Here is a 14103-nt window from a genome sequence, read left to right as displayed (position 1 = left end):
TAGGCAGAAACAACTTGGTCATTACATTTCTGAAGGCACGAGGACACTGAATCCTCCTCGCCCTCAGACTGTGCGCTTTCCTCTGCAGACGCGAGCAGGGACCGAACACTCTCTGCCCTGTTAGGGCTCTGAGAGTCTATGTGGAATGTTCTAAACTGTTCAGGCAGTCTGAACAACTGTTTGTTTGCTTTGGAGGCCATCAGAAGGGTCTGCCAGTTACCAAGCAAAGACTGTCTCTCTGGATTGTTGATGCAATAGCTCGTGCTTACATATCAGAAGGATTGGAATGTCCTATTGGTGTGAGAGCCCACTCCACAAGGGGAATGGCCTCCTCATGGGCGTGGTCCAGCGGCATATCCACTTTTGACAGATTCTATAACTTAGACATCCCCGCCCTGCAGGCGTGGATTCCATCTGTGTAACCTTCCGTGTGGGAATTGGTTTCTCATGCCCTCTGCTAAGCTTGGGGCGAGATAATTCCCAAGTCCCTTAGGGCCCTTAGTAGTGCTCTAACACTGGGCTCATGTGATTGTAGCAGCATGTGATTGTTGCTTGTATTGTTGGCGTGATTTTATTCGTTCCCATACCAAGTGACATAATGCTCGTTCCCTTATCTCAGGGAACCGAGGTTATGTTAAGTAACTGAAAGCATTCCCTTTCGAACGTCCACTCTCGTTATGTCACTTGACATGTACAAGCTGCATGAAATCGATGATCGTCACTTCAGTCAATTTGATCTGATGGATGGTGCTACTGGCCGACTTATATAGCGGTCAGTCCCACCCCTTCTGGCAGGTTGAAGCGCCATTGGTTTGTGCAGCTACACAAACTTGAACAAATCAGGCTTCAGCAGAACGGGGAAAAAAAGGAGTTTACCCATACATAACACCCGTTCCCTTATATCCGGCAATCGAGGTTACATTAAGTAACCAAAAGCATTTTTTTTTATATTTGATTTAATTTCAATTAACATTTATTCTATTTCAGTTTTTTTTTCTGTTAGTTAATAAAATATAATAATAACCCTGCTAGTATATTCACATGACCAGCCAAATATGAAAGTAACCAAGTTTTTTTTTTTTTTTTTTTTAAAAAGTTTTGCAAGTAAAGCAACTTTTCAAATTGCCTTCAAGAGAAGAAAAATCCCCCATTTTGGGGAAATTTGCTCAAAATAGAAATGTAAATTAGAGCCGTTGCAGAAGCCCTTTTTTCTTTTTTTATAAAACATAAATCACACATTGTAGAATTTAATCTTTGCTAGCAATCTTAGGCAGATGCTTCATGCCTTAAACAGCAGCATACTAGAACATTTTGGAAAGTGATACTAGCCAACTGTGAGTAAATTAATAAGTCACATGACTCAAGTCTCTTTTATTTTTGACACACGTTGGGGAATTTATTCAGCAATTGGGGTGCAGTTAAATGTTTATGAGGATTGTTTTCTAACTAAAAAGTTTGTAAAGTATGTTTGTGTGCACATTCTGCAAATATAAGAAAAGAGGAATGCTTAATGCTTCTATTCACAATTTTTTATGCAGCATCCCTGATATTTGCATAAGAGTATGTGGATGGAAATTTGGTGGCACACTATTATAGAAAATACTTCACACTTGCTCCTCAGTTTGTAAAAACAAGCAAACAGTAGAAGTATCTAGGGCAAACGTTTGCACAATTAAAAAAGGAATTCTGTCAACAAACTCAGGTGCAAGTCGAAATTACATGCCACAGATGCTGTCCATAGTGCTTAACTAGTATTTAACATAATCATCCTTTAAAGTGTTCTTTAGCTGGCAAGTTGCAGGTTGCAATAAGCTTACTTTATCTAAACTCCACTGACAGAAAAGGTTATTACACAGGGATAGGCATACTGCTGAGCATATGGAGGTTTAGTGCTTTGTTCAAGGGGACATTGTTAGCAGAAGTGCCTTGGCAGGATCCTCCCTCATGATGTGGCGATTGTAGTGCCGAGCCAATCATGGCACTTCCTGTCGTGGAGTTTTTTGAGTTAGGAATAAAAGGAGTGAGAACTTTCTGCGTGAGGGTCATTATGTTTACGGTTACAGATAAGTCATACAGATGTGGTTAACAAAAGAAACTTGTGAAGAAAACAATTTGTGACCCCCGTGATCGTCTTTAAAAGGCTTTATTGTTTTACGAAGCAGTGGTTTGAAGCAAGGCGGCGAGTTATTTCAAACAACCATGTTTCATTCATTTACCAAATCACAACTGAGAATAAAAAAAGCTCACGAGGACAGGCACAAATGCATCTCTCACAGCAGTCCATTTGCTTTCAAAACTACTTTGTTGGTGAAAAAGGGACGGCTTCGTCATCCAGAGGAGCTTGTTATCGGGATATGGGCGTTATGAGTAGCCACCGATCATCAGTCTTTCTGGCATTTGGGTCAATCACTACCAATTAGGGCGCACTCATTTTGATTGAAAACTTTTTTAATGCAGGCTATAAACCGAGTGTTAATAGAGCATTGCTAATGATGATTTTCTGATGCATGTCCCACCTAATGCTAATAGTCGTCTTCATTAGTGCAGTCTGTAGGCAGGTTATTAGCGATAGCATGACAACTATTTGGTAGTGAAAAATGGTATCACACTCAAACATTTCTATGATAACGTGGCCCATGTGTATATAAACCTGAATACAGGAAACGTTTCCTTGTCTGAGCTCAGGGGAGTTCATTTGGGGCCAATTCATAAATCACAGATGGTATCTGCAGCTTGTGGAAATTGATAATTTAATAAACGTACACCGTATCTGTTTAGATCAATGTTATTTATTTAGTGTTTTATCTCAGCAGAAGGAGCTTTACCTTGGATACCTTAAAGGGACTGTATCATTTGCTTTGCTCTTTTGAAATAAAGCGTAGAGACACTTTAAACCAGTTTGCTACTCTATTCATATGCTATGTTAGTTATTCTGTGCTCATTTACGTACGTAAGGAAGATTTAAAGGTACAGTAGCAAAAAAAACTTGTTTAATTCAAGTTAACAACTTGAGTAGGGACAGAAATGGTCACAAAATATTTCTGCCATCATTTACCCACAAGTTGTCTTCATTTTGTCATCATTTACACTCAAAGTTGTTCCAACAAGTTTCTGGTACCCATTGACTTCCATAGTAGGGAAAAATACTATGGATGTCTGTGGCTACCAGGAACTTTTTGGTTAACAAAATTCTTCAAAATATCTTCTTCTGGGTTTAACAGAAGAAAGAAACTTGAACAAGTTGGAACAACGTGAGGTTGTGTAGTTAGTTAGTATTGCATTCAGATCCTAAAAGTGATGTCAGTGCATGTCATTATCCAGCAGGTGGCAGTAGGTTAATGTTTGTGCTGTCATGTGTTGTTGCAGCTACACCAATCCATCACCACGGACACAGCTGTTTAAGACTGCGGGTGTTCGTCTGCTGTTCTACAGGTGAGCGACATCACACACACGCAGAAAAAAAGCAGGCAAACCACAAGAGGAGGTCATGATGATGGGTTTAATGTGTGTTTGTGTGTGAGCAAACTATTTTCAGAACTTGATGCTTGAACACGTTCTGTGGCCTCTTTGATCACAGCCATGTGTTGAGAGCTCCTCTCATCTGCTACTCTCTCTTTCAGTTCATCTTGTTACTCTTTGCTTTCTTTTTCTTTGATATCATAACAAATATCACAACACAAGTTTATTTACTGTACATTAATCACTGATAATTCTCAGTTACATATGTGTATGTTTTTGTAAATACTTTGTGTTTACATACTGTACCGTGTATTATCATTTCAATTTTGAATGAGTTATGTGTATAATTATGGAATAGCGAGAAAATGTGAATTCAGTTTAAAAATGTAAACTCCATATTAAGGCAGTAAATGTATGCACCTTGCAATAAGCAAGTTTTTTTGTTTTTTTAGAGTATTATAAGAATATACTATAAAGCTAGAAAATATTTGCCCTAATTCCCTCTATTCAACAATTCTCATAAATGTATTTATTTATTTATTTATAATACAAAGAAAAACTTCTAAGACAAGCTTTTTTTAATTCAAAGTGTATGTAATTTATTATCTAAATACAGAGCTTATGCATCACTTGTTCGAGCTTCTGCAATTTACCGTGATTTTATTGTTGTTGTTTTGTTATTTAACACAAGGACATTCATACATATTTAAAAGAATTGTTCACCGAAAAATTATAATTGGTAACATTTTATTGTAGGGACCAAGTCACACTGACCTAGTTGCTTATAATCAAGCATAATACTTGCACACTGGCTATTTATTAATACTTATAAAGCACACTGCATGACTGTAAAATACACCCCTAAATGTACCCAATACCTAAATTTACTAACTACCTTACTAAGCAGGGAATTAGGAATTTATTAAGTCAAAAGTCACTGTTAATATTTAATTAATAGCGAAAATTGGACCTTAAAATAAAGAGTAACCTGAACAGTCTCTTTATAGAAACAGATTTGGGGAAGTTTAGCATTACGTCACTTGCTCACCAATGGATCATTTGTAGTGAATGGGTGCCATCAGAATGAGAGTTCAAACAGCTGATAAAAACATCACAATAATCCACAAGTAATCCACATGATTCCCGTCCATCAATTAATGTCTGGTGAAGTTTGCTTGTTTGAAATAAACAAATCCATCAGTGAGGCTTATTAAACAATTTCTTCTGGCTGTAATCTGTAATAAAACTTCTTCCAATGAAAATAGTACATCCCCTTTTGCTCTCAAACCAACAAAACCCACTGGCATATTTGTTTAGAACTGATTTTTGACTATTTTTCACATGTTAAATATGATTGATTTGTACATATATCTCTCCTGATTCAGATGAAATGACTCATGAAATGAATATTACGAATAATATGACTCGTTTGAATTTAAAAACATCTCATGACGAATTTGTTTATTACAAACGCAGCTTTTCGTTTCACAAGTTTAGTTGATGGAGTTGTGTGGATTACCTGTGGATTATTGTGACGTTTTTATCAGCTGTTTGGACACTCATTCTGACGGCACCCATTCACTGCAGAGGATCCATTGGTGAGCAAGTGATGTAATGCTACATTTATCTGTTCTGATAAAGACACAAACTCATGTATATCTTGAATGGCCTGAGGTTGAGTAAATGTTAAGACGATTTTCATTTTGGGGTGAACAATGCCTCAAGTGTCCAAATATTCTTTGGGGCCACTGTCTACACTCAGATCATGTGTTTTCTCTACTCCAGCCTCTAATGCAGATGACGACTCTAACCAGAGTCCACCTGACTACACTGTCACACCCAAACTACATGACATTGGTAAGTAAACACACACAAACATGTGAAACCTGCACACACATTGGCATTTAGTATTTAACACAATTGTTCATTTGCTCTCAGAAATATGTGTGTTTTAATCTGCCTCGTGAGCATCTGAAATTCCTCATAAAAGCCAGGATGACCATTAGGCCAGATAACGTCCTGTGACCAGGGGATGATCAGTAACAAAAAAATGAATGCATTTATTCATTCTCTCAATTTTTCCTTTCCTCGTCCTCCCTCAAATATTATATTTATTCTGAGAAATCGAGCTGTAAATGTTCAGTGACCATTATGAATGCATCTGAAATGTACGTCTAGCAAATACCCAGAAACTCAAGTTCACATCAGTTTCACAGGAAGGATTATCCGGACACACTGCAGGATGCACAGCTTGGCTCAACGCCCATATGCTCTTGACAAAACACATAACAAAACAAATAGCTGGCACTTTACACTGCCCTAGGCATCCAAAAGCACTCTAGCAGTATGTCTGTGTGTGTGTGTGTGTGTGTGTGTGTGCACAGGCCATTAAAATGGAAACTGATTCTTGTATCCATTTATGAAACACACAAACCACATGAACAAATTACCCTCTGTTTGTAGGTAGACCCTCCTGCTTCTAAAGCTGTCATCATGTTCACTTTCCTAAAACGTATATATTTAAAAAAAAAAACACACACATTGCTGACAGGTCATCCACCCTGTTAAAAGAAAAAAATGGCATGTGTAGCAGTCTTGGAAAGCAAGTTTTACTTTGTTTTCTGTCAACAGCTCCATAATACCATCATTTGTGCTGACTGACTCTGCATTAAAACATTCATTCTGCTTAAGTCTGTGCAGAGCACACATTATATAGTGCGTTCCAGTCAGGGATTATACTCAATGAAACAGAAATGATAAGATAGGGTTACGGTTGTCAAAAAAGTGAAGGATAATCATTCTATTCTCAAAAGACTTCCAATGTTTAACACTGCCTTAGAGACCAAGGAGACCTGATGTTTCTTGCCAAGTCACAGGGAAAGAGGTTGAGTGCTAGTTTCAGCCAAAAAGGTGAAACAGCTAAAAGATAAAGAATTTTTTTTTTTTTTTTTTTTGTGGCTTTATCCTCTTTATTTGGCTAAAAGGCTGCTGTAGACATACCTATAAATGATTGGCAAGTGATCGGGGGACCATACAGCCTTTTTTTCCAAGATGTGTTTTTTTTTAATATGCTGTCTACAGTCCCCATATATGCATGTATTTGCATTGCTTTAATCGTTCTCTGAAGATTCCACCTTCTTGCACACCTCCATTGGTCAATTATGTAAAAAGACTTCACACTATTTCTCAAACGACTTTTCAGTCATTACCTTCAGCAAGTATGAAAACAATAGCAAAACAAAGCCAAAACCCAGAAGTTTTAGACAGTTTAGAAATCCTAGCCAGTACTAGTGTGTGGAATCAGACCATGGATCGCTCAGGTTTTAGTCTATTTTTTTTTCACCCTTTTGACCATTGTTGTGAGCCCAATAATTGTGGTTTTACACTGGCAAATAATGCTTCATATTTTCCTGTGCAGCCCATGCCACATTATTGATTTTGCTTATTGTTATGTGGTCATAGAAGTTTAAAAAACAATGGACAAAAAGCATATTGGTGTCCATCCAGCATTTTTGTATGCAGTATCACAAGATTTGCACAAAAATGAGGACAACTGGCTACTCAATTAGACTATCGATGTGGTATTGGTTTCCACCTCAAGAGTACAACATAAAAGCAGTAATTGTGAGAAAGTTTGAAATAAGAAATAAAACCATATTGTAAAAAATTCTGTAAAAGGTGTAAAATAAACAATGCGGCTTGGATTCACAGTTAGAACATTTTTGTTTGCTTTTGCACTTTAAACAGTTCTGGTACAGTGTTGGATCAGCACTTGTTGTCCAACGTCAAATCTGTGTCCTTCAGCAAAACTAATTAGGGTATATATAATAAAGAAATATATATAAATCTATATTTTTTTTTTGACAGGAATGTTGTTCCAGACCTAGCAAAAGATGTTGATACAGGAACACATCCTACTTTGTCGCACGCAGAGCAGAACCAGTCCAGTTGAATTTTTCACCTGCGAGCATCAAAATAACAAATTGCAGACATTTCCATAATGTGTTGACCCGGCTGCGCTGATATGTCCATTGAGCTGTGTGTCTATGTTCACTCACGTCTGTTATCACAGCAGACTGTTTAACCTCTAAAGGCCCGAGCGTCCTTTATCAACATCCAGCATGGCTGCTGCAGATAAGAAATGTCACACATTCTTTGTTTATTTCTGTCTGATATCCTTCCCAGTCTTCTCTCTACAATTACATCTCCTGTTTTAATAGATAAGATTTCTCTCTCACTATCTCTCCTCCTCTCTGCTGCTTTTATTTCCTCTTTTCTCGGTCTCTCTCTTTCTAAGTGATTATTTTCATCATCAATAACCCTTGTAGAATGTTATAGAGCTTTGGGGCCAGTAATAATACAGAAAATGAATGGATGAGTTTTATCTTCTTTATATTTGGAGAAGACTGTGGGGAAACCATTACAGTTGCTGTAGGTAATGACATTACTCATAGAGGAATCATTATTTCCCCTGCTCCCTTTTGTCGTTTGCTGATGTTTAGTAGGTGATAATTTAGCATCTATGTCAACATCTAACTTTAAGGTACACCTTTTTTTCCTTTGGTTGCTGTGGCTTATTGGTAAATGCATGTGTTCTTGACTCTGAGCCATGGTGCTCATGTGAGGTATGCAGGTTTGATTACAGTCTAGAGTGATGTTCCCATCACATTCTCATTCCCTCACTCTTTTTTCAATCATTTCCAACCTTTCTCTTGAATACGCTGCTGATAAGATTAGCCTAACATGATGGAAATAGAAATAAACAGCTACATTTAACCATTGCTCATTGAGATTTGTATATACATATCTGTATGATGTCAAAGTCTTTTTGCAATATATATTTCTTTAGTCTTATCAAACATAATGGAATATTGTTAGTTTTGTTTTTGAAACATTTCAATTAGACTATCGATGTGGTATTGGTTTCCACCTTTGGGTTCAACAAAAAAAGCAGTAATTGTGAGAAAGTTTGAAATAAGAAATAAAATCATACTGTAGGCTATAAAATCACATTTGGAGTCAAAAGTTTGGAGTCAGTAAGAGTTCAGTGTCACATGATCCTTCACAAAGCATTTTGAAATGCTGATTTGCTGCTCAAGAAACATTTCTTATTATCAATGCTTCATATTTTGGTGGAAACCAAGATACTTCAGGATTCATTGAATAGAATGTTCAACATTAATTTAATTTAAAAGGCAAGTTGTATAGTTTTGTAAACTTTTAAAAAAAGGTTTTTGATGCTCACTAACATTTTTCCTTCTTTCTTTCTTTCTTTCTTTCTTTCTTTCTTTGATCTCTCTTTCTCTCTCTCAGACGAGTTTAACCCTGAGATCCCTAAACTGGAGAAGAGTGTCAGTGGCAGCAGTCCGTCTGGAGACCGACTGTTAATCACTGTGGCGACGCTTCTCCTCGCTGCTCTCCTCGTGTCCTAGCAACCGTCTCTCTCTCTTTCTCTCTCTCTAATATTTCTGAGCCAGCAGTCCCGTGCGCTCCAAGAAAAAGATCGTCTTTTGTTCAACCTGTGCGGGAGATTATCCAATCAGAACAGATTAACCACTAGTCGAGCCCTAAACGTGGGAGCTAATTGTAGATCTACCACACCCAAATAGTGGCCTTTGTCTCCACAATTTTGGACCTTACGAATAAGGATGACATGCATCGATTTCAGAACTTGCCTTTGTGATGGAACGTCCACTCTTCTCAAACAAAAAAAAAAAAAGTGAATCCGGTTAGACAGTGAGGTCTACCTCTAGCTAGGTCTTTTCTCTTCTTCAATGAACCCATCCAGACTGGGGCAGCTCTTGAAGTGGACATTTTGGGATTGACATGAGCTCAAATGCATCGTAGTGGTCAGTGCTTTGACCGCTGGATCTCAGCTGAGGGGAATGGAGGAGTATTGGAGACCTTTGATCCTGTCTTAACATTCTGTCATAATCCATACCTGTGTGACTGCGATATGTGTCAGTCATTGATAGTTCTGCAGAAGAGATCAATAAAACTCATTTGCCAGTCACTAAGTTCAGGTGTCAGGCTTATGAATCGTTCACAGAAAGGCACCGCTGATGTTTCTGCTAGCTGCTGGGCTGGACTCTCGTCTGCAAGCTGTAACGCGAATGCTTTCCATCTAGTTTCCTAGTTCCATTGCTGAACTTGGAAACTAGAGGCACGTTGATCGGGTCAAAGACCATCATTTTTGTACATTGTGTGACCGAAAACGTTTGGTCATCAAGTAGTGCACATAACGAAAGAGAATCGGACCGAATGAACGGTAGATGATAGATATACTTCTATTTGCTATAATATGTACGTGTCATCATCGGGAGGTACTGGATTGCCACTGATCAGCATAGTGGCTGTTTTTGTAAGAGCGGTTGAGTAGTAAACTGCAATTCGCTGTTTTATATCGATGAATTGCGATGCAGAAGTAGTTTTTACTGTATGATACATATATAACTGCTCTTTGAGTATGTTACTTTATATACTTAATTTATTGAGTTATTTATTGATCATTTGATCCTTTTTTTTAAAACTTTGTGAGTTTTTTGTCTGCTTTCTTGAGGGAACTTTCCTCATCTTTGCTAATGCCAAATTATTTAGTTGGTTTTTGTTTGTTTCATGGCCTTTATTTCTGCTCACGTGCCAGCAAGTTCATGCAGTAGTTACAAAAAAAAATCCTCATCCTCTGCTCTCAATTGAAATAGGTGCATTTTCTTCATAAGGAGAGTCATTATAGGACAGTGTGAGATTGTTGTTGTCTATATTGGTGGGTGGGGCATTTAGGGAGGGGTTTCTCAAAAAGGGCGGGGCTTCAGTGCAGTAATGGAATGCGTAAGCGATCCTCAGACCGCTGCAGATAATGTCAAGAGTGAATGTCTATGTAAATGTGTCTGCGTATGTGTCTTAGGAGTGTGCACTTTACAAGGGAATCGTATGAAAGTTTTGGCATTTTCATATGCATTAAGATACACATTTGTAGGATTTAAATACTCAAGCTTGCGTGAGAGTTTCGGCTGGTAAGAATGGGGCGGGCGAGAACGAAAGCAGTTATCATTGTTGGAAACAACAGTACCAATCGTGTTTACCTTAGAATGATTACAAACATGTAAACGAATCATGAATGACAATTACCAGAATGAAACTTAATAAACCATTCTTATTTTAACAGTCTGACTGTTTTTCTTATTGTCTGCAGGTTGCCTTCAGAGCATTTCTGAATCGTAATCGGCATGACATGATTCTGACATGATGTTTTGTGTAAATAAGTATTGCACTGCTGACTGACTCATCCAAATATATTGTTTGTGCTTTTAGGGTTTTGCTTCATTACAATTTAAGGACACTCTTTTTTTTTTTACCAGTACATCTGTCTCGTTTTTATCTCTCCATTTGTGTTCTGCCCTTTGTCTCTCTCTCTCTCTCTCTTATTTTTTCTTCTCTTTTTCACACCCAGACATACTCATTCACATTCAGCTAGACCAAACACTGGTCTGTCTCCTCAGGTAAAAGGTTCCATGATGAGAAAACTCCTGCGCCTACGAATGCTACTTCTCTTACGAAACACAAATCAAAACCTTCAAGGTGCCCATCATTAGAGAACACACACATAGTCACAAACACAACATAAAACACTCCACTGACAGTCCCTGGAAGATGCAGTTGTTCTTCTCAATTTCGGCCCTTCCATCTAAGGAGAGAATGCCTCGAAGCAAAACGTGTTTGTGCACATCTGGCTGTCTTTTATTCTCTTTTTTTCGTTGTGTCATTCTCTGTCTCTTCTGTTAAGTGTTATTCATTTCCAAGGACACTCCACGTACAAGCAAAGATAATCGAGACCCTCGAGATTCAAGGGTGATCAAGGGTAAGCAAGATTAAATCTCACGTCAAACATGACTGTCTTGATCCAACTCAACTCCATATAGTAATTGTGCAATTAACCAATTCTAACTAATAACATGGTTGCACATTTCATAAAAGCCATTATTGGCTGTGTCTTTTGTGTGGATTATCCAATTTTGCTATCACTAAAAGTTGTAATGGTGATAAGATGTCTATTCTGAGGCCTGTAAGCATGACCAGAATCTGCGTAACAGCATTACTTGACGTAACTACTTTACTTTTGGTAAAGTAACTTCTAACCAATATACTAACACACAAGGGTGTTGAATATTGGGAATTTGCAATTAGTGTGGATCTGCCTTTAAGCAACTTGTGTAAAGGAGCTCACAGCTGACTTCCTTCAGGCGACACATATGCTGCTCCGCGACCTCCCAGATAGTGGTTTCATCTCATTCATGAGTGCTTTGTCTTGCAAAGTCTATAGCAGGAAATCTTTAAATAGATAAGAATTAAAAATCTAAATATATGAAAGGATAAGTTGCAGAGGGAATGATTTTCACTGACTAAACACTTGAATTTGGTGTTGCTTTTTTATATATATTCAACATATTCAACATCGGGAAGTCGTGGCCTAATGGTTAGAGAGTCGGACTCCCAATCGAAAGGTTGTGAGTTCGAGTCCCGGGCCGGCAGGAATTGTGGGTGGGGGGAGTGCATGAACAGTTCTCTCTCCACCTTCAATACCATGACTTAGGTGCCCTTGAGCAAGGCATTGAACCCCAAACTGCTCCCCGGGCGCCGCAGCATAAATAGCTGCCCGCTGCTCCGTGTGTGTGTGTGTGTGTGTGTGTGTGTGTGTGTGTGTGTGTGTGTGTGTGTGTGTGTGTGTGTGTGTGTGTGTGTGTGTGTGTGTGTGTGTGTGTGTGTGTGTGTGTGTGTGTGTGTGTGTGTGTGTGTGCACACACTTTGGATGGGTTAAATGCAGAGCACAAATTCTGAGTATGGGTCACCATACTTGGCTGAATGTCACTTCACTCACTCACTTTTTTTCATATATTTTAAATATTTTTATTTCAAGCTATATGAAAGGATAAGTTGCTTTTTATGTAATTTGTAAATTATAAATACAAATTTGAATGCAGGTTAAAATCTAAAATGCACCTTTATAACACTATTCCACACAACTCATTCAAAGTCAAAACGTGATTGCTGTTTATGAGGAACAGATAAAAATTGAAGTTGAAATGCATCTACTGTAGTTGTTGAATCAAATATCAGATGCACATGGAAATATGAGAGAAGCAAGGCATTTGGCACTGATTTTCATCGACACACCATTTTATTTTATGTTTAGAAAATAACTGAGTTAATATTCTAATAAATTCTCATTTTGTGGCTCACTGGAAAATAAAAAAATAACAGCATATGGGTTTGGAACAACATGAGGGTGAGTTAATAATAACAGTTTTTTTTTTTTTTTTTTTTTTTTTGACCCATTCAGTTTGGTTTACCATTAACTTTCACTTTCCCTTCAAAACTTCACTCCTGGAACTAAAAGTCTGGTTGTGCAATCAGCAGGCGTGAATGAGCTGATGATCTCAGTCTTTGGCCTGGCATTGGTCCCGGGCACTGAGAGCTTCATTAGCCTGTGGTGCACCACCAGAGGGTGTCAGGTTCATATATGGTCTCCAACTCCCAATTATCTTGTACCATTAACAACAATAATACTAATTATGTCTGACATTAAATGGTACAATGTCACCGTTGTATCACTTGCTGCAGACTGTATCATTTGGACAGATGGTGCAACTAGCAGTGGCCACTAACAGGGATCCTGTTGTTCATTTAGATATGGAGCAAGGTCCAGTTTGAACCAGCATCCCTAATTACAACAAGATAGCTGCCAGATTTTGCCCATATGGATTTGGGCAATGCTTTGTTTGTCAGTTCATGTTAAATGCTAATGACATGGTACCACAATGATTGTTGGCAATATTAGCACTATTGTTTAGTGAGCTAAGATAAAACCATAATGCTAGATTTGCTTTGCCAACAATTTTCAGTCAGACAAGGTTTAGGGAACAAAGAGTTGAACTTTATTGTTGTCCGCTTGTTTATAAAGGCAACCTTTTTATTTTTGCAGAGCTTAATGCTAACTTGCTAATTCCCTCCATCATTGTCCTACTGTTGTATTCAGAAAGAGCTGACTTAGTCTTAGCTAATCATTTGTGTGGCCAGATTTTTGTAAGCAAGGGGTTTACGACAAGTTTCAAAGTGTTCGAATTGCATGCTGATTGACTAGTGTCTTCATGAAGACGTCTTGTGGACTTCGACTTCAAAACAACCTACAAAATGGATTTAGAGTGAACACATTTTTTGAAAATCCAAGACTAATAGTCTTAAAGTAGATCTCTGTGAGAAAATAAATCACTTATTGAAGCTGTAAGGTGTAAATCAGTCTCAATGTGGATGCTGGCATGTTCCTGAGGTGAAGATAAACCCCACTCCGTCTCTCCTAGATCACTCCGTCTGAAAGTGTCAGTATTAAATTCCCTCTGGCTGACACTTGGCTCCAAACTGCAGCTCAGGATCAGGTGTTCCAGCTCTCCTCCCTGCCCGCTCATTATAAGCTTAAAGATGACACCCCTCCCAAATCAATGCCTGCGAGCACCACTTGAGGAACACAATATGAACCACTTCTAGAGTTACGGTATGTGGTCTACTGTAGTAGAAGTTTTGATCGCATTGTAAATCAAATCATCATAAAAGCAGCAGGTCACCAAAAAAGTTTCAGCAGAGGGATAGATT

General features: G+C 38.2%; 1 protein-coding gene across 1 annotated transcript in view; it reads left to right on the top strand.

Annotated features, from left to right (window-relative positions):
- Positions 1-10615, top strand: part of LOC127978780 (ephrin-A3-like) — an 86338-nt gene extending 75723 nt beyond the window's left edge. The window contains exons 3-5 of the mRNA XM_052583681.1: positions 3367-3432; positions 5245-5316; positions 8773-10615. Of these exons, the coding sequence (XP_052439641.1) occupies positions 3367-3432; positions 5245-5316; positions 8773-8891 (257 nt within the window). The 3' untranslated portion in view covers positions 8892-10615. The remainder of the gene's footprint in view (positions 1-3366; positions 3433-5244; positions 5317-8772) is intronic.
- The last annotated feature ends 3488 nt before the right edge of the window (positions 10616-14103 follow it).

This window comes from Carassius gibelio, chromosome B19 (genome assembly GCF_023724105.1).
Source record: "Carassius gibelio isolate Cgi1373 ecotype wild population from Czech Republic chromosome B19, carGib1.2-hapl.c, whole genome shotgun sequence".
NCBI classification, from domain to species: domain Eukaryota; kingdom Metazoa; phylum Chordata; class Actinopteri; order Cypriniformes; family Cyprinidae; genus Carassius; species Carassius gibelio.
The sequence above is the reverse complement of the archived record's forward strand: the minus strand, read 5'-3'. Positions and strand labels throughout refer to the sequence as shown.